The 22,534-nt window shown below is 33.6% G+C and overlaps 1 protein-coding gene across 1 annotated transcript in view; it reads left to right on the top strand.

Annotated features, from left to right (window-relative positions):
* LOC150107927 (chymotrypsinogen 2-like) overlaps positions 1–22,534 on the top strand; it is a 51,022-nt gene that overhangs the window by 13,854 nt on the left and 14,634 nt on the right. The window contains exons 3-4 of the mRNA XM_090415452.1: positions 8,469–8,566; positions 11,811–12,091. Of these exons, the coding sequence (XP_090271578.1) occupies positions 8,469–8,566; positions 11,811–12,091 (379 nt within the window). The remainder of the gene's footprint in view (positions 1–8,468; positions 8,567–11,810; positions 12,092–22,534) is intronic.

Below are 22,534 nucleotides of genomic sequence, written 5' to 3'. Positions count from 1 at the left end.
TTATTTTTAATTATTAATTATTTAAGTATTTTTGAGATATTGTTCTTCAGAATCAACAGTAAATATGTAAGAAAACAAACTAAAAACATTTTTACTGCTTTTTTTATTTTTTATTTCTTAGAATCTTTATATATTGCAGCACCAGATTCTTGACTCATTTAAAAAAGATATGAAAGCGATCATGCGATCATTATCAAGTTGTAAATTTGCTTTAAATAGAAACCATGAAATAAAAATAAACTTATTTAGGTATTCAGTGTATGGACAATATGATAATCACAGACGAAAGAACAATACTCTCTCAAGGAATATACGAGGGTGGAGGCTGAAAAGTTGTCATAAATACCATGAAGGAATTGAGGTAGAACCATGTTCTGGGTGTTTATCAGAACTTTTAAGCTCCCCCTCCCTTCGAATACTTAACAGAGCTGTTTATCGAAGGTTCAGTCAAGGACATTTTTTGTTTGTTTGTTTCGTTATTGCGAATTGCATAATAGAAAGATGGCATCAAGTGTCCGTACTAATCGGTTCGTTCTAATCAATGCTTGTGGTATTTCTGCCTGTACGATTATTTGTGACTCCTTTACGAAATGACATGCGCTATCACTGACCTCTTCGCATACTTCTCACCGCCTAACCAAACGGCGTAGTCTCAAGAGTGAGAGGTCCGGTCATTGATCCTAGTGACCGACATCCCGCCAGTTAATTTGAGAGACACGCATCCCGTTATGTACTGATGAGAAGGTAAATATTTGCTATAAAAAAATAAATAAAAAAAAAAACCCGCAAGGCAATCGACCCTATGTAGTGTTTTTTTTCCGCGCACACTAATAGCTAGAGGTCATGACACGAGCTGTGATTCCATTCTTACAATCTGCCCGAAAGTGCAAGCAACGTCTTGGTGATGACGATCGTTGTTTGCGAATGCATTGTCCTTTGAGAGTGATTGAGCACGAGGAGAAATGGATCCCCTTCCCCATCAATGCTTCACGTAATCGCAAATCTCGTGGGACTATCTGAATGCTACCTTCCCAACTTCAAATCATAATGAGAAGGAAAAATGTACTCCGTAAACGTAATACCTTTCAAAGCACTTAAAAAAAAAAAAAAACAAGCAAACGCTAGCATAATACCGGGTGTCGCTTGAATTACAAATGGAATATTAATAGTAAAAAATAATGGAGTCAAATGAGATGATATAATAAAAGAGCACAATTTGAAATAAAAAAGCAATGAAAAAAGTACTCGTTGTAAATAAATAAAGACAGCGATTTTTTTCCAAGGGTGTGTTAATGCATCATTCTAGTCTTTTTTTTCTTTCTTTAGAAAACTACTATTAAAATTTGATGAAATTAAAAGAAAAAATGACTGAATGAAAATATGTATGGCATAAGTGTATAAGATATACATATACGAAGGTGATCTGAAATGCTCTCGGCCTCGACCATAGATGGCAATACTATCGACAATTTTTTTTTCTAAGTTGGTACATCTGTCATAAGCATCCATGTGAAATTGCAAGGCATTCTATCGAGTAGTTTGTTTTATACAGCTGTCTGAAGCAAAAGTGTTGTCTGTATCCCTTGAAATGGATAAAATTAAGTATTCATTCGAAGTTCATAAAAGTTTATGGACACTCTTCTCCTTCGTTTCCGACAATTAAGAAATGGGCTGCCGAGTTTAAACATGGCCGTACCAGCGTTGAAGATGATCCACGTGAAGAACGTCCAAAAAGTGTAACAACACTAGAAATCATTGATCAAGTACATGATATGGTATTGGATGACCAGCGAGTCAAAGTGCGTGAAATTGCTGAGACTATAGGCATTTCAAAAAAAAAAAAAAAAACGTGTAGACTATATTTTGCATGAAGAATTGCAAATGAAAAAGCTTTGCGCAAGATGGGTGCCGAGCTTGCTCACAGCAGATCAAAAACGCACTCGCGTGAAATTCTCTGAAAGGGCTTGCAGCATTTTAACAAGAATAAAACTGATTTCGTGCGTCGATTTATTACTACTGATGAGACTTGGATTCGTCATTACACACCAGAATCCAAACAGAAGTCAAAAGAGTGGACAGAAGCCGGTTGTTCAGCGCCAAAGAAGACAAAGTCAGTTCCATCAGCAGGAAAGGTCATGGCATCGGTGTTTTAGGATGTTAAAGGCATTTTGTTTATTAATTAGCTTGAAGAGGGTAAAACAATAACCGGGGAATATTATTCCGATCTTTTAACCAGACTAGAGGAAAAAATCGTGAGAAAAGATCCGGTTTGCAGAAGAAAAAAAATCATCTTTCATCAGGACAATGCACCTGCCCACAAAGGTGTTTTGGCGATGGGAAAATTAAGGGATCTGCATTATAAATTGTTGGAACCTCCACCCTATTCCCCAGATTTGGCTCCCTCTGACTTTTGTCTCTTCCCAAAACTAAAAATCTTCCTCGCTGGTGAGCGTTTTTCTTCGAATCAAGAGGTGATTGCAGCTGTCGAGGGGCATTTTGCATCTTATTGAGAACCATTACAGGGACCAGATAATGGCGCTGGAGCATCGCTGGAATTAATATATTAGTCTTAAGGGAGTTCATGTTGAAAAATAAAAATAATTTAGAAATTATAAATTCATTTTTTCATTGTTAGGCCGAGAACTTTTCAGATCACCCTCGTAAGATGTTATTCATGTCGAAGTTTTTGGAACATAAAACTACGTAGATACTGAAATGTTGACAAGTAATTTACTAGCTTAAATTATTTACAGTCGACGTTTCTCCAGCTTAAGCTAGCATTATCATAGGCAATTTAACACTACACAATCAGTGAAGACAATTGACCAGATACAAAACTTGAGCAGCGTATAAATATTTAATCTATATCAGTGAATCATTTACAGCTTTCAGCGCATACAAACCACATGTGTAACGTCCATATAGCAACATTCAATGTTATATTCGAAGCTCCGACCACAGTTTCAAGTCCAACGGATTCAAATTTGGGCTTCCAAACGGTCAATCAGATGGTGATATGTGGTCTGGCACATTCGCGTCCAATAATTGTTGTATGGTCCTTTATGGAATAATAAAGAAATTAGCCGGAATCTAAGCTAGTCTATTAGTTAGGGTTGACGAGACGAGGTTTCGGGTTCTGGTGAAAAAATTATTTTTTTCTCTCTCCTAGCGGAGAAACCGCTAATAATTATACCACCTAGAAAGTCAAAAACTGTGACACATAGTGGGCTCCTTCTAAACTGTGGTACCCGGTAATTTATATCAGTTATCGTAGTAGTGGATATGGCTGAACACATCACAACTGTCGGCTCGGACAAGCATAAAATGAAGCGCATGCGGTCTTGCAATATTCACACTAAAATGGACAGTACTGAAGAGCTCAGTGACTATCGTTGTGGCAATAATATCATAGAATACTACCTTTGAAACAACTTCGAAATTTCTGTCCTGTTGCCTCTACCACGATCAACTATAAGTGATGTTATTATGAAGTAAAAACACCTAAAAGTAACAACAAAATCAGGACCTGGTAGGCACATAAATTGCAGAAATAAAGTGAAGAAAATTGTAGTTTCTTTCTGAATAAAAATTAATTTCAAAATGGGGAAGTAAGCTGTTTTATATATCAATGAAAAATTCACATTCCATATCCTACAAATCTAAGTTGTATTGCTAATGGAATACGTAAAAGCTGCAGTTGAAATAATAAAAGATTATTTGAATATTTATTGATATTATTTTATCCTTTCCATCACACGTAAGGGTAGTTTTCTGCAAATGGCCTCATTTAGAAATGGGTTGTATGTTTTCAATTCCGTGCGCTTCCGATGTTCGTCGTAGAAAATCCTTGTTGATTTCCTCTTTATGAGGTCATCTGAATGACGTAGAATTAGGAAAGGGGGGGCTACGATATTGGAGACTTGAAGAACAGGATTAAGCTGTTACACTGCCGGAACAAAACGGAATGGAAATCTGACGTTGTTTGGGCATGCGACGTGCTGGGGTGTCGACCTGGAAATCGATTCTTCTTGGGTGAGAGATGTTTTGCATGTAAATCAAGTCATTGCAGAGTATTCAGCCTCCATTTGTATTGTCTGGCTAGTTATCGAGATAACTTACGCTACCAAACTACACAAAATCTTCGTTCGTCGTGGGAAAGGAATCATAGATCTCGATCAGTGTTTTTTTTTTTTTCCCTTTCTCGTAATCCTGAATGAAAGGCTATAAAATCACCACTATAAACTAATGCCGTATGGATGAATTAAGGAGAAGAGGGAATGATTCATGAAGAATGAACAGGGGGCAGCTGGTGCATAGGCACTGCGGAACTGCAGCACCCCCCAATTTTTCTCGATATATAAATATATTTATTTATTTATTTTTCTTTTAAGGTTACACTGTGATCACCATTCATATTTATGAATCTAGGGACACAAAACACATGCGTTGAAAAGATTATTTTACTGATTAATAATAAAATAATAACTTGACGTTTCGACCCCTGTATTGAGGTCATCATCAGAAGGATACATGTGTATAAGAAACAAGCTATATGCTGTTGCGCTCTATACAGGTAAATTACATCTTAACTAATATTTTTTCTTAGCCTGCCCTCTAGTGATAAAAAAATTACCGTGACATTATTATCACAAAAGCAGATAAAGGGAATGCCACTGTTGTTTTGAATCGGACAACATACATAAAAAAATGAACCATTTGGTATCGGACCACAACACCTACCAAATGGTAAATTACAACCCCACGCAACGCAACAAAAAGAAAACTACTGAACTACTTAAATCAGTTATACGTGGCCGGAAGATACAATTAAAAAAAAATTAATACCGCAGTATGGCAGCGCGCCCAGAATTTATGGCCTGCCAAAAGTACACAAAACAAACACACCATTACGTCCAATTGTGGAAGGAATCGACGGCCCGAATTACCACTTAGCCAAAAAATTAGCGGCACACTCAAGGAATTAGTTGGTTATTCCCCTTCCTACATAAAAAATACACAACATTTCATAAACAAAATTAAAAACATTACACTAAACGACCAAGATCTATTATTCAGCTTTGGCATAACATCCCTTTTCACTAATGTCCCAATCAATGATACTATCTTGTTCTTACAGAACATATTTCCACACGATATCACGGCTCTCTTTGCCCACGTACTCCGCTCCGGAATTTTTCGTGTGGCAAAACAATTTTTACCTTCAAAAAGAGGGTACAGCCATGGGCTCACCCCCCCCCCAATAGCGAACTTTTATATGGAAGACTTTGAGCAACGAGCTCCAGAGTCGGCGTGCCTAAAGTCCAAAATTTGGCTCAGATACGTCGACGATATTTTCGCCATTTGGCCCCACGGCCGCGAAGCACTTCCATAGCCACCTGAAGAAACAACACAAACGCATCCAATTCACCATTGAAATAGAAAAAAACAACTCTCTTCCGTTCCTAGACACACTTGTCATACCTCATCCCTCTGACTGTCTCTCCTTCTCAGTTTACCGCAAACCTATACACACACAGGCCAGTACATACACAAAACTTCTTATCACCACCCAACACAAAAACTAGGGGTCATAAGCACCCTTAAACACAGAGCTCAAACTATTTCTTCAAATGAACAAGCTCTTAACCATGAATATGAGACCATCAAACATATCTTTATAAAAAATGGATACAGTATAAAAACCATTCACAAGATCCTCCACAAAGATACCGCTAATAACAAAAAAGATTTCAAGAATGCTATTGCTATACCATATGTTAGAGGCATTTCAGAAAAAATAGACAGAACATTACACAAATACAACATCAAAACCACCTTTAAACCCCCGACAAAATTAAGACACCTACTCAGTTCTTCCAAGGATCCTCTGCCACACCTAGCCCACCCAGGGGTTTACAAAATACATTCCACATGTAACATACCGTACATAGGGAAAACAGGACAAGCCATCCCAATCAGGAAGGATGAACACAAACGACACATAAAATACTTTCATTTTGGAAAAATCGGCCTTTCTGACCACGCACTCCAAACATACCCCAGAATTGATTGGAAAGGTACCAAGTACAACCACTCTGATGTTATGATCCTTTAACATTCTTGCTAATTTCTTGGACACTGTACTCACATATGGTATGACTGAGTGGTTTCAAAACCAACTACCACGATCATCAGACAAATCTTAAGATCACCTAAAGATAAGGACCCATTTTTTAAATATCCAGGAGTGTTTGAAATTCCATGCACGTGTGGCATTTCTTATACTGGACAGACTTCTAGAAGTCTTGAAATAAGACAGAAAGAACACGTGGGGGATGTCAATCACAACAAAATCATTACATCAGGTTTAGCTCATCATTTTTCAACTTTCAACCACGTTATAGACTGGAAAAACAGCTCTATGCCTTACATCGAAGATGACTATAGACACCGAACTTTCAAAGAAGCAGCAGTAGTACTACGCACAGGCAATAATTTAAATAGAAATCAGAGTATTATCCTTAAAGATGTATGGAAAAACCTCATCTCTTCTCTCAGCTCAACAGAACTACAATTAGCGAATAACCATGTGACGCGTAGTCATGTACTTGATACTGACTGCAGCATCCGAACTCAAGCACGCTACACCACATGAAATATCAAATGGAGCCGCTTGACAGTTACTAACGTTTCTGTATTCATTTTAATTTTTTTCATTTGTATTAGCACAGTTACAGCCTTGAGAAAGCTAGTGAGAAGCTAGCGAAACTAGTTGGCTATTTGTATGATCTTTATTAAAAAAACTTATGGTCTCATTAAAATAAAGGTATTAGTTTTAATATATTTGGACCAAATATGAACAATTTAATATTTTTTTTTAATTTTTACCATAATTTTGATATTTTATCCAAACACACATACACTGTACTTACAGTGTGTATGTATATTTCGAAAGTTGCAGCACCCCCACGATTTCAAAGTTGCAGCATCCGAGCCGCCACTGAGAATGAATATCCATGAGCTAAAATAATAAAAATAAATATAAATCAAAACATACAGATCAGCAAAAGTTATTCCATCTTAGATTTTAGCCCTTACAACAGAGAAAGCAGTGTTTTAAGTCGTATTACATTACATTCAACAGACTAGCGCATGAGAACGAACGGCAAAACAACAAATGGTGCTACAAATGTTCAGTACGACCAAAAGAGAGAGGGAAAAAAAAGCTAGAAACACGGAAAGTGAAGTCTCATGGAGTAGTATCAGGAATGAGATTTGGATAGCTGCACAAAGATTAACTGAATGGACCAACCAATTCCAGCTAAATCAATAACTATAACAGGACCGTAATCTGCATCCAGTCTATCTTGACTCTCGGGAAGCTCAATATGCTTTACTTTTTCTTGATGACCTGTAATCTCACATGCGTATCTACACTCCCTTCCGACCACATACAGCCTATAATAGGTTAGGATTCTGTCTGGAATGCAAGGGAGCGTTTAAAGCCCTTTTCAGACAGAAAAGTCGATCCCATGCAGACAGGATTAAGAGCATTATTGTTACCGAAATTAAGTTCATGAGAAGTGAAATGTTACCATTAAAACAAAGGGAAAGAAAAGAAAAAAAATCCCTTTTTTTTGAGAAAGGGATAACGATGGTGACTGGACCTATCAAAAAAAAGAAAAAAAAAGCAGGTTAGAATGTCTAAGAAGTTCTATTCCATGGAAGAGACTAGCGCTTTGAGCGTCAAGCAGTTACCACAACTTGCTTCCTACGACTTGTAATCGTTCCCAGAAAGGCATATTTACATTTAGGGTTGAAGTTTTCATTAATAAAAAAAGGTTAAGTTGTTTTCTACGTATACCATTAGACGGTTCCAGAATTCGTCGAGATCATGCTACACATTACAATATGGATGTTGTTATTAAAAGGGATATTTTAAAAAGGATCATATCTCTGAAGGGGACAAATTTGTATTAAAGATGAAACACATCTACGAACTTTTTGATATACCTTCATATTCTTTATAAAACTGATTACAAGATGGGAATGGTTTAAATACCAGCAACCTACCAGTTCATGTAAACACCGTCTACAAAAATAAACATAAATCAAAAGTTTTCTTTTCATATTAATTTCCTTCTGCAGCATTTACTAATGGTGTAATGGCAGTCAAATTTCTCAGAGTTAGATTTAATAACAGTACTAAAGACTGAAAAACACTAAACTTTTCCTTATGACCTCCCGGATCGGTAATAAATTGGAGATGAGGGCTAACGCAAGCCAAATATTTGCGCTCTTTTCTTTTGAGATGTGATTGCTGAATGTTATAATTGAGGATATTTTACTTGACATTCTTTTCGAGAATGTAAACAATAAACTCAAGCTGCTGCTGTTTATTTTCCTTATGAAAAAGATAGTAATAATATATAAGTGGGAATGACTAACTTTTCCTCGTTCTTGCATAGGCAGCTGTTCTTGAAAAGGCCCAGGATCTGTACGTGTGCGGAGGAGCATTGTTAGATGAATTATGGATACTCACAGCAGCCCACTGTGTGGATGAATAGTAAGTTTTTGCTTCCTTTGAAAATCTATTTTCAGTTGCATTTGTTATCTTCTCCGTGTCTAGTATAAATTTCAAAAGATTCACATTTAAAGCATTTGTGAGTTTCTCTAAGCAAAACACTTCTATATGTACAAAGAATGGACAAAAAAATGAATATTCCACAAATAATCATGGATGAATCCTGCAATGGTATATTATATCGTATGCAAAAAAAATTGTATGCAATCCTATTCATATTTATATATTGCATTACGTCATTATGTGTAAAACTTCCATGTAGGCTCAATTGAGTTAAGATCTAAAAGAACTGGGTTGTCCATTGCAAATGTTTGCGATTTCATTATTGCTCAAACCACAGATTCACATATCTTGCATAATGGATACGTTGTCATTTTATTATAGGATGAACATGATCTCAAATGTGGTTTAAATAAGTTGTTGCAACATTTCGATCCTTCAGAGATCTCTATAAGTCTTGGGACGCGATTCATACAGTAGGAAGCAGTATTATGCCGACACGAATTTGCTAAAACTGAAGGGTTCCATCATTTCATTTCATGTCATTAGTCCCCTATCGTAACCCAAAGTAAACCAGCACCCAATTTGATACTAAGCGTTCCTGTTTCTAGTTTTTATTTAAATGAATGGTTCACAAACAGCGGAAACACGTTTGTCCCTCTACTCAGCACTTGAATAGATAAGAGTTGTTTATTCTGTATGAATCTAATGTTGGACAGAAGAATGGCGTTTCGCCTCATGTTATGTCTGTTTGTAATGACCGTATCCCTTTTTTAGACACCAACAAGCTATGTTATATTATTTTATTTTTTTAAAGTTGGCTCTACAGTAGTTACATGTTTTCCCCATTTAAGGTTGAAAAGGAAACAAATCATCCTTAAATTTTCACCGAAAATACCTTGATTTAAAAGTAATAGGATTTAATCCCCTAGCACATATACATAGCATAGGTGTTATTTATTTACTTTGTTTCCTTCTTTTCCTGAGACCTCCGTCTAATTTCCTGATAATAACTGCCAAGTCACACCGTCTCTAAAACATCCGGAGGTTAGGCAATGCTACTTTTGAGGTCATCATAATTAAAATATGGGTATTCATGGGCGTAGCCAAGAGTTATTTTAAGGAAATGATACATCAACAGTACACGTGGAACATTTTGCAGTATTCAATTTTTGACAATTTTGTTTCAGTTTTACTTATTATATACTGTGATGTGCAAAATTTACATTTTTCACCGAACCTATCTTTATTTTAGCCTCTTTTGTTTATTTTATTTTTTTAACAGTTAACTTGACGAAAATGAGAAACACATTTTCAAAGATATATTCAGTCCTGATTTGACACCCTGGACGTTGGCTATGACATTAGATTGAAGACATGTAATATACAGTAAAACAACCACTAAAGCAGACTGGATTCCGAAAAGGATATAGTACAATAGGCCATATACACGCACTGAGATAAATCATGGAAAATGCAAAAGAATATTGAAAACCTCTCTGTTTAGCATTTATAGATTATGAAAAAACCTTTGACAACATCAAAACTTCTGCAATAATAGAACTCTAGAAAATCAACCCATATCAAGTGAATATGTGGAACTGTTAATAGAAAGACACAAAAATGGAACAGCAACTATAAACAACAAATCGAAAACAAAAAGATCCCTATACAAAAGAGGATAAGAGGCTAAGACAGGGAGATTCTGTATCCCTCTAAAATGTTTACAGCAATACTTCAGGAGATGATTTAAAAAATTAACTGGAGTTCCAAACGCGTGACAATAAAAAGTGAAAAACTAACCAATGTAAGATACGCAGAGGACATTGTATTAATTCAGTATCAGCACAAAACCTACAGGAAATGATAAATATACTGAACATAGAAAGGAAGAATATAGGTATTAAAATAAATAGAGAAAAAACAAAAGTTATGTTCAATAGGTACTTAAGAGCAAAAACAATAAAACTAGATGATAAGCCAATAGAATTAACTCCTATTATGTGTACATGGGGCAACTTTTCGACGTTGAAAATGCATTACAGAGCGGAATTAAAAGAAGAATACAGTTAGCTGGTATTTATTTGGGAAACTGAACTTCGAGAATAACTTACCCATCTGTCTGAAAAGCATTCAGCCGATGCACATTACCAGTACTCACATATGGCTCAGAAACTTGGGCACTAACTAAACAAATGGAAAAACAAATACTGGTGACTGATGCGGAGAATCATCCTAGGGATAACACTAATGGATAAAAAGAGGAAGAAATTGAACAGATCACAGACAATAGTCTTGGATGCAATAGAAATTGTAAAATCATCCAAATGGAGATGGGCAGGACATCTAGCTCGAAGAACGGACAATAGATGGACCACCAAAAATAACAGAATGGATACCAACTGAAAGAGAAGACGTGGACACCGGATGAAATAGAAAAACTGGCTGGAAAGAGATGGATAGCGGAAGCAGAAAACCGGGAAAATTGGAATATCATTGGGGTGGATCGACAGTGGATCGAAAATGACTGAGAAAGAAGAATATACAGAGCTTAGTAGAAAAATGATTAATTGGTGATATGACGAAGACGTTTAAGCTGTTAAAAGTTATGTATTGAATGGCTACGGAAGAGATTTTTAAATTGGTAGAACAAGGGATAACCCTGGAAGTTTCAACAGGGGATTAAGGTTAATGTTATGTAAAGGTGGACTTCTCAAGAGAGTGATGAGGGTAAAATACGATTATTTGTTCAAACGGCAATTTCTTTATTGAGAGTAGATATGCTAAAATAATTCAGTATCATATAAAAAGTGGAATTAAGAGATAGTAAATATTGCATTTTTTGTAAAAAAAAAAAAAAAGAAAAAAAGTTATTAACTGTCACAAGACAAAATTAATAGGCTTTTTTTATTTTTTTATTTTTTTTGTCGTAAGTAGAAGTTTACTGCCAGTAGATGGCAATATGTTTGCACTTATGCACAAATATACTGCCCTCTACAGGTAGTAATATTATTCATAATTATTTGCATCAAATAAAGTTTATACGTGTATTTATTATTTATCTATCCTGTGTATTCAACTTATGCATTTATTTATATTTGCTTTATATTTAAAAATCAAAATAGTAATAAAAGCTCGCAACTTATTTATTCAGGTATCTCTTTTTTATTTCAAAGATTATTCTCACACTTTATCTTTGCTTTTCCTCTCTTTATCGAATTCTTAGCAAATCGCCCCAAACTCTGAAGATTAGACTGGGAGAATATGACGTATCGACTACAAGAGAGCCTATAAAACATGAAGAATTTGACATTGCCAAAATTGTTATTCATCCTCGATTTAACAACAAGACATTACTACACGATTTAGCCATGATACGGTTGAGTAAACCTGCCAAACGACGTCCGAATATTAACATCGTTTGTATGCCTCACGATGGCATTACGGTCGATGACCTCATCCTTTCGTCTCGTTGCTACATTACAGGCTGGGGCAGGACAGCGGAAAGTACGTATCCTGAAAGGAAACTCAGGTTGAGAGAGAGATAGAGAGAGAGAGAGAGAGAGAGTTATTCAAATATACGTATTATTTCGCTGTTTTATTACACTATATTAGTTATTTGATTTCAAGAATAATATTTTCCGATTATATTTTATGATAAATAATACTGAATTTTGTTATCATTGAGATAAACTGTTTTATTATTAGAATTTATAGTGTTAAATAATGAAAATATAGAAAACATATTATTTAGAAATTAAGTGAATGGTAATAATTGATAAAAAAGAGTAATCTTATATTGAAATAGCATTCATAATTGTTTATTACTTATACTGATTAAAAAAATCAACTAACGCCTTTTATTCCCTTATAGGGAGTAGGCTAGACATTTATATCCTATATAGCTTTTGGAGACTGAGTGGGCAGTTCAATCTCCACCGGTAGCCAATCAGAGATAGCTGGCCCATGTCTAATTACAGCAGACACTGATGAAGAGGCTGGCAGGCAAGTGCTGCCATCTCTTGGTACCTAACCCTAACAAGATATGTTACTTATATCTTGTTACTTAGATATGTTAAATAATGATAACAGTAGAAATTTTGTTACTTTCCTGAAAGTTATTTTGTTGGAAGCGGGGGGGGGGGTTCAAAATTAGTCTGAATCTGATTGCACATAAAAGATTAGACGAATTAAGAGATTAGTGAAGTCCGCACATATTTTTGGTGACGATGATAAGAATACATTTCGTATAAGACATCTTCACCGAATTTTGTTGACTGGCTTACGTCAACACATTCCTTTTTCTTTTTTTTTTTCTGGGTTAGAAAGAAAGCAGAAGGAGACTCGATACAGTTTGTTTTTCCATCTGGATGGAACTGTTCAAAAAGATAACTTATGTTTCACTAGATGTTTTTCCAGTTAATAATAATAATAATAATAATAATAATAATAATAATACAAACACGTTACTTCGTACTTTCAGACATCGTAAAAATAGCCACGAAACAAAACACGTTTAAATGCATACTAATACGCCACGACAGATAGTCGTACATTTTAACATTGAACTAATCTGAACCTGCACACATGTGGCCCTGGCATAATAATGGATATGTAGCTGACATCGAAATATTCATCAAATTCAATACATTAAGAGATTTTGAAATGCTATATCAGAGGTACAAATGCGTAAATCAAAGTATGATTTAATGACAGAACCTCAATGTAAATACATCTGTGGGATTGGATGGTATAACAGCTCGAGTTTTACATGAAACGGCAAGGAAATTGTCAGTTCCCTTGACCATATTGTTTAATTTAAGTCTCAGCTCTGGTTTAGTCCCGAAGGGGTGAAAAGAGGGGAAAATAGTTCCATTGCATAAAGGAGGCTCCAAGACTGCTGTTGCAAATTACCGACCGATCAGCATATCAGGAATCGTTGTCAAGGTTTTGGAGATATTAGTCAGGAGCAAAATACAGGAATGGATAGATGATAATGGGATACTGTATGGGGGACAGCATGGTTTTGGGAAGGGTAGATCATGCCTTAGTAACTTGCTCACGTTTTATAACACAGCGACGGCTAAACTGGATAAGGAATGGATTTATGGTAGACTGCAGCACATGGGGATAGCAGGGTGGTTGATGTAGAGATAGCAGAGAGTAGTTTATTCAGGAGTGGAGTCCAAAAGAAGACCAGTTACTAGTGGTGTGCCGCAATGTTCTGTTCTTGGACCACTACTATTTAATTTGTTCATTAATGATATAGAAAAGGATCTGACAGGAAACTGTTCATTTATTGATATAATTGAGACATTCAAATTACTGAAGAGTTTTTACACGATTAATTCAGAGGAAATGTTTCAGAACAGATCTGGTGATGGGAGAACGAGGGGCCATCAATGGAAACTGAGCAAGAGTGCAGTTAGCAAGGGTGTTAGAACTACGTTTTTTATTTGGAGAGTGGTGAATGAGTGGAATAAGCTGCCAGGGTTTGTTGAGGGTGCGATGACTGTGAATGAGTTCAAAGCAAAGTATGAGAGATACTGTGCGAATGCCGAATAGTTGTTCTTGATATGTTTAGGGCCTCCCTCGATGAGTCTAAGGACTCCTTGGAGCCCTGAATAATATAATTTTTTATTAAAATTTATTATTACATATTTAAATTACATGTGATATATACATTGCATTACATTACATACATTTGATTGCATATGATACATATACTATATTACATGCATTTGATTACATATGACAGATACATTATATACATTTGATTACATTTTTTTTATGTTGGGCCCATATACAAGAGGTTCGCTGGTCAAATGTAAACAAATTTCTCCTTCCACAGCCCATCACCCATATATGATACTAACGTACTATAGGTGATGGGCTGTGGAAGGAGAAACTTGTTTACATTTGATTTGAACGCCTGTATGTTGTATTCCTTGGGAATTATGTCAGGGGGAAGACTGTTCTACAGCACTGCAGTAGCAGGGATGAATGAGGAGGAAAAGAAACTTGTTCTATGGGTTTCGAGGTGTACTGTGAAAGGATGTTGGGAGGCAGCTGTACGTGTTCCAATGGGTTAAGTACAGAGTGAGGGAATTATTGATGCTGTTTCAGATGAGCATTTTCCATGGTAATATTTATAGAATATACAGATTGCAGAGACCAAGCGTCTATGTGAAAGTGGGGAGGGGGGTCAGTTGGTGGGGGATGGGTCATCTATTAGTCTAATTGCTCTCCTCTGTATTGAGCCAAGCATTTTGAGGGTGCTTTTTGGAGTTCCCACTCCACATGTGAGAGCAGTATTCGAGAGCTGGGCGGATTTGTGATTTGTATAGTGTTAACAGCTGTTTAGGGGTGAAGTAACGTCTTGAGCGAAAGAGAAAACCTAGTATTTTGGAAGCTGAGGATGTAATGGTTGTGAAATGTTTATGCCAGGAGAGACTTGATGTCAAGGTAATTCCGAGAAGAGAAATTTCATCTTGTCTGTGAATTTGAGTGTCATCGAAAACAACGGTGGGGAAAATGGTTCTTTTTTGTGAGAAATAAGACAGAACTGAGTTTTACTAGCGTTGAAGTTGACAAGGTTGTCTGAGCCCCCCATTGGCAGATGGCTTGGAGGTCGAAATTAAGGGCAGCGATTTTCTGTGGGTTGAAGTGAGTTGTGTAGAGTAGGGTTTGTGAAATGAAAGGGAGGAGTGTAATGTGCTGTCATCTGCAAAACTGTGTATTGGGTTAGAGGTCAACTGAAGTAGTCATTGATATATAGAAGCAAGAGGGTCGGTGAGAGAACTGCACCTTGAGGGACCCTGGGATTAGTTGGATGGTGAGACAGTAAGGAGGTGTCTACCATCACACAGAGTGTGCTTCCAGACAGGAAGCTGGCAATTCATCTGCAGAAGTCCTGAGGCAGTCCAAATGATGGGAGTTTGCTTAGAAAGCCTTTGTGCCAGACTCGGTTACATTACATTACATTACGTGCATTTGATTCCATATGAATCATACATTATATTACATTATATGCATTTCATTACATATGGCACATACATCATATTGATATGATTATATATGATATATAAATTACGTTACGTGCATTTGATTCCATATGAAATCATACATTACATTAAATGCATTTGATTACATATGATTCATACATTACATTACATCACATGCATTTGATTCCATATGACACATACATTACATGCATTTCATTTCATATGAATCATACATTACATTACGTTACATTAAATGCATTGATTACATATGATTAATACATTATACTAAGTTCATTTGATTCCATATGAATCATACATTACATTACATTGCATTATATACATTTGATTCCATATGAGTCATACATTACATGCATTTGATTCCATATGAATCATATGTTACATTACATTACATGCATTTGATTCCATATGAATCATACGTTATGTTCTATTACATGCATTTGATTACATATGATACATACATTACATTACATGCATTTGATTCGATATGAATCATACGTTACATTACATTACATGCATTTGATATATATGATTCATACATTACGTTACATTACATGTATTAGATTCCATATGAATCATACATTACATTACATTACATGCATTTGATTATATATGAATCATATGTTAAATTACATTACATTACATGCATTTGATTCCATATGAATCATATATTAAATTACATTACATGCATTTCATTACATATGGCACATACATCATATTCATATGATACATACATTATGTTATGTGCATTTGATTCCATATGAATCATATATTACATTACATTACATGTATTTGATTCCACATGAATCATATGTTACATTACATTACATTACATTACATGCATTTGATTCCATATGAATCATACATTATATTACATTACATTATGTGCATTTGATTCAATATGAATCATATATTACATTATATTACATGCATTTCATTACATATGGCACATACATCATATTCGTATGATATATACATTATGTTATGTGCATTTGATTCCATATGAATCATACATTACATTACATGCATTTGATTCCATATGAATCATATGTTACATAACATTACATGCATTTGATTCCATATGAATCATACGTTACATAACATTACATGCATTTGATTCCATATGAATCATACGTTACATAATATTACATGCATTTCATGCAATATAAATCATACGCTACATTACATTAGATGCATTTGCTTCAAAATGAATCATACGTTACATTACATGCATTTGTTTCCATACGAATCATACGTTACATTGCATTACATGCATTTGATGCCATATAAATCATATGTTACATTACATTACATGCATTTGACTCCAAATGAATGATACGTTACATTGCATTACATGCATTTGATGCCATATATATCATATGTTACATTGCATTACATGCATTTGATTCCATATGAATCATACATTACATTGCATTACATGCATTTGATTCCAAATGAATCATACATTATATTACATTACATGCATTTGGTTACAAATGAATCATACGATACAGTACATTACATGCATTTGATTCCAAATGAATTATACGTTACATTACATTACATGCATTTTATGCCATATAAATTATACATTACATTACATTACATGCACTTGATTCCAAATGAATCATACATTACATTACATTACATGCATTTGATTCCAAATGAATTATGCGTTACATTACATTACATGCATTTGATTCCAAATCAATCATACGTTACATTACATTACATGAATTTGATTCCAAATCAATCATACGTTACATTACATTACATGCATTTGATTCCAAATTAATCATACGTTACATTACATTACATGCATTTGATTCCAAATCAATCATACGTTACATTACATTACATGCATTGGATTCCAAATGAATCATACGTTACATTACATTACATGCATTGGATTGCAAATGAATCATACGTTACATTACATGACATGCATTTGATTCCAAATGAATCATACGTTACATTACATCACATGGATTTGTTTCCAAATGAATCATACGTTACATTACATTACATGCATTTGATTCCAAATGAATCATATGTTGCATTACATTACATGCATTTGATTCCAAATGAATCATATGTTACATTACATACATTTGTTTCCAAATGAATCATACGTTACATTACATTTCATGCATTTGATTCCAAATGAATCATACGTTACATTACATTACATGGATTTGTTTCCAAATAAATCATACGTTACATTACATTACATGCATTGGATGCCATATAAAACATACGTTACAATATATTACCTGCATTTGTTGCCATATGAATCACACGTTATATTGCATTACATGCATTTGATGCCATATAAATCAAATGTTACATTACATTAGATGGATTTGGTTCCAAATGAATCATATGTTACATTACATTACATGCATTTGATGCCATATAAATCATATGTTACATTACATTACATGCATTTCATTCCAAATAAATCATACGTTACATTACATGCATTTCATTCCGAATGAATCATACATTAAATTACATTACATGCATTTGATTACAAATGAATCATACCTTAAATTACATTACATGCATTTGATTCCAAATGAATCATACGTTACATTGCATTGCATTCATTTGATTCCAAATGAATCATAAGTTACATTACCTTACATGCATTTGATGCCATATAAATCATATGTTACATTACATTACATGCATTTGATTCCAAATGAATCATACGTTACATTACATTACATACATTTGGTTACAAATGAATCATACGATACTTTACATTACATGCATTTGATTCCAAATGAATCATACGTTACATTACATTACATGCATTTGATTCCATATCAATCATACGTTACATTACAATACACGCATTTGATTCCAAATGAATCATACGCTACATTACATTACATGCATTTGATTCCAAATGAATCACACCTTACATTACATTACATGCATTTGATTCCAAATGAATCATACCTTACATTACATTACATGCATTTGGTTACAAATGAATCATACTTTGCATTACATTACATGCATTTGATTCCAAATCAATCATACGTTACATTGCATTACATGCATTTTATGCCATATAAATTATACATTACATTACATGCATTTGGTTCCAAATGAATCATATGTTACATTGCATTACATGCATTTGATGCCATATAAATCATATGTTACATTACATTACATGCATTTCATTCCTTATGAATCATACAATAAATTACATTACATGCAATTGATTACAAATGAATCATATGTTAAATTACATTACATGCATTTGAATCCAAATGAATCATACGTTACATTGCATTACATGCAATTTATGCCATAGAAATTATACGTTACATTACATTACTTGCAATTGATTCTATATGAATCATACGTTATATTACATTACATGCATTTGATTCCAAATGAATCATAAGTTATATTACATTACATGCATTTGTTTCCAAATGAATTATACGTTACATTACATTACATGCATTTGATTCCAAATTAATCATACGTTACATTGCATTACATGCATTTGATTCCAAATGAATCATACATTACATTACATTACATGCATTTGATTCCAAATGAATCATACATTACATTACATTACATGCATTTGATTCCAAATGAATCATATGTTACATTACATTACATGCATTAGATTCCAAATGAATCATAAATTACATTACATTACTTGGATTTGATTCCATATGAATCATATGTTACATTGCATTACATGCATTTGATGCCATATAAATCACATGTTACATTACATTAAATGCATTTCATTCCAAATGAATCATACGTTACATTACATTACATGCATTTGATGCCATATAAATCATACGTTACATTACATTACATGCATTTGATGCCATATGAATGATACGTTACATTGCAACATGCCTTTTATGCCATATAAATCATATGTTACATTATATTACATGCATTTGATTCCAAATGAATCATGCCTTACATTACATTACATGCATTTGATACCAAATGAATCATATGTTACATTACATTACATGCATTTGATTCCAAATGAATCATACGTTACTTTATATTACATGCATTTGATTCCAAATGAATCATATGTTACATTACATTACCTGCATTGGTTACAAATGAATCATACGTTGCATTACAATACCTGCATTTGATGCCATATAAACCATACGTTACATTACATTACATGCATTTGATTCCAAATGAATCATACGTTACATTACATTACATGCATTTGATGCCATATGAATCTCCTACGTTACATTGCAACATGCATTTTATGCCATATAAATCATATGTTACATTACATGCATTTGATTCCAAATGAATCATACGTTACTTTACATTACATGCATTTGATGCCATATAAATCATACGTTACATTACTTTACATGCATTTGATGCCATATGAATCATACGTTACATTGCAACATGCATTTTATGCCATATAAATCATGTTACAACATGCATTTTATGCCTTATAAATCATATGTTACATTACATTACATGCATTTGATTCCAAATTAATCATACTTTACATCACATTACTTGCATTTGGTTACATATGAATCATACGATACATTACATTACATTCATTTGATTCCAAATGAATCATACATTACCATGCATTACATGCATTTTATACCATATAAATCATACGTTACATTACATTACATGCATTTCATGCCATATGAATCATACATTACATTGCAACATGCATTTTATGCCATATAAATCATACATTACATTGCAACATGCATTTTATGCCATATAAATCATACATTACATTGCAACATGCATTTTATGCCATATAAATCATATGTTACATTATATTACAGTTATTTGTTTCCAAATGAATCATAAGTTACAATACATTAGATGCATTTGATGCCATATAAATCATACGTTACCTTATATTACATGCATTTGATTCCAAATGAATCATACGTTACATTTCATTACATGCATTTGATTCCATATGAATCATACATTACATTACATTACATGCATTTGATGCCATATGAATGATACGTTACATTGCAACATGCCTTTTATGCCATATAAATCATATGTTACATTATATTACATGCATTTGATTCCAAATGAATCATGCCTTACATTACATTACATGCATTTGATACCAAATGAATCATATGTTACATTACATTACATGCATTTGATTCCAAATGAATCATACGTTACTTTATATTACATGCATTTGATTCCAAATGAATCATATGTTACATTACATTACCTGCATTGGTGCATTGGTTACAAATGAATCATACGTTGCATTACAATACCTGCATTTGATGCCATATAAACCATACGTTACATTACATTACATGCATTTGATTCCAAATGAATCATACGTTACATTACATTACATGCATTTGATGCCATATGAATCCTACGTTACATTGCAACATGCATTTTATGCCATATAAATCATATGTTACATTACATGCATTTGATTCCAAATGAATCATACGTTACTTTACATTACATGCATTTGATGCCATATAAATCATACGTTACATTACTTTACATGCATTTGATGCCATATGAATCATACGTTACATTGCAACATGCATTTTATGCCATATAAATCATGTTACAACATGCATTTTATGCCTTATAAATCATATGTTACATTACATTACATGCATTTGATTCCAAATTAATCATACTTTACATTACATTACTTGCATTTGGTTACATATGAATCATACGATACATTACATTACATTCATTTGATTCCAAATGAATCATACATTACCTTGCATTGCATGCATTTTATACCATATAAATCATACGTTACATTACATTACATGCATTTCATGCCATATGAATCATACATTACATTGCAACATGCATTTTATGCCATATAAATCATACATTACATTGCAACATGCATTTTATGCCATATAAATCATATGTTACATTACATTACAGTTATTTGTTTCCAAATGAATCATAAGTTACAATACATTAGATGCATTTGATGCCATATAAATCATACGTTACCTTACATTACATGCATTTGATTCCAAATGAATCATACGTTACATTTCATTACATGCATTTGATTCCATATGAATCATACATTACATTGCATTACATGCATTTTATGCCATATTAATTATATGTTACATTACATTACATGCATTTGGTTCCAAATGAATCATACGTTACATTACATTACATGCATTTGATTCCAAATGAATCATACGTTACATTACATTACATAAATTTCTTTCCAAATGAATCATACGCTACATTACATTACATGCATTTGATTCCAAATGAATCATACCTTACATTACATTACATGCATTTGATGCCATATAAAACATACGTTACATTACATTACCTGCAATTGTTGCCATATGAATCACATGTTACATTGCATTACATGCATTTGTTGCCTTTTTAATCATATTTTACATTACATTAGATGCATTTGGTTCCAAATGAATCATACGTTACATTACATGCATTTGATTCCATATGAATCGTATGTTACATTGCATTACATGCATTTGTTGCCATATGAATCATATGTTACATTACATTACATGCATTTCATTCCAAGTGAATCATACGTTACATTACATTACATGCATTTCGTTCCAAATGAATCATATGTTACATTACATTACATGCATTTGATTACAAATGAATCATATGTTACATTACATTACATGCATTTGATTCCAAATCAATCATACGTTACATTGCATTACATGCATTTTATGCCATAGAAATTATATGTTACATTACATTACATGCATTCTTTCCAAATGAATCATACTTTACATTACATTACTTGCATTTGATTCCAAATGAATCATACATTACATTACATTACATTACATGCATTTGATTCCAAATGAATCATAAGTTACATTACATTACATGC

This window comes from Typopeltis vanoorti, chromosome 3 (assembly GCF_054136105.1).
Source record: "Typopeltis vanoorti isolate ZY-2024b chromosome 3, IOZ_Tvanoo_1.0, whole genome shotgun sequence".
Taxonomy (NCBI): domain Eukaryota; kingdom Metazoa; phylum Arthropoda; class Arachnida; order Uropygi; family Thelyphonidae; genus Typopeltis; species Typopeltis vanoorti.
Note: the sequence above shows the minus strand (reverse complement) of the source record. Positions and strands in the feature narration are given on the sequence as shown.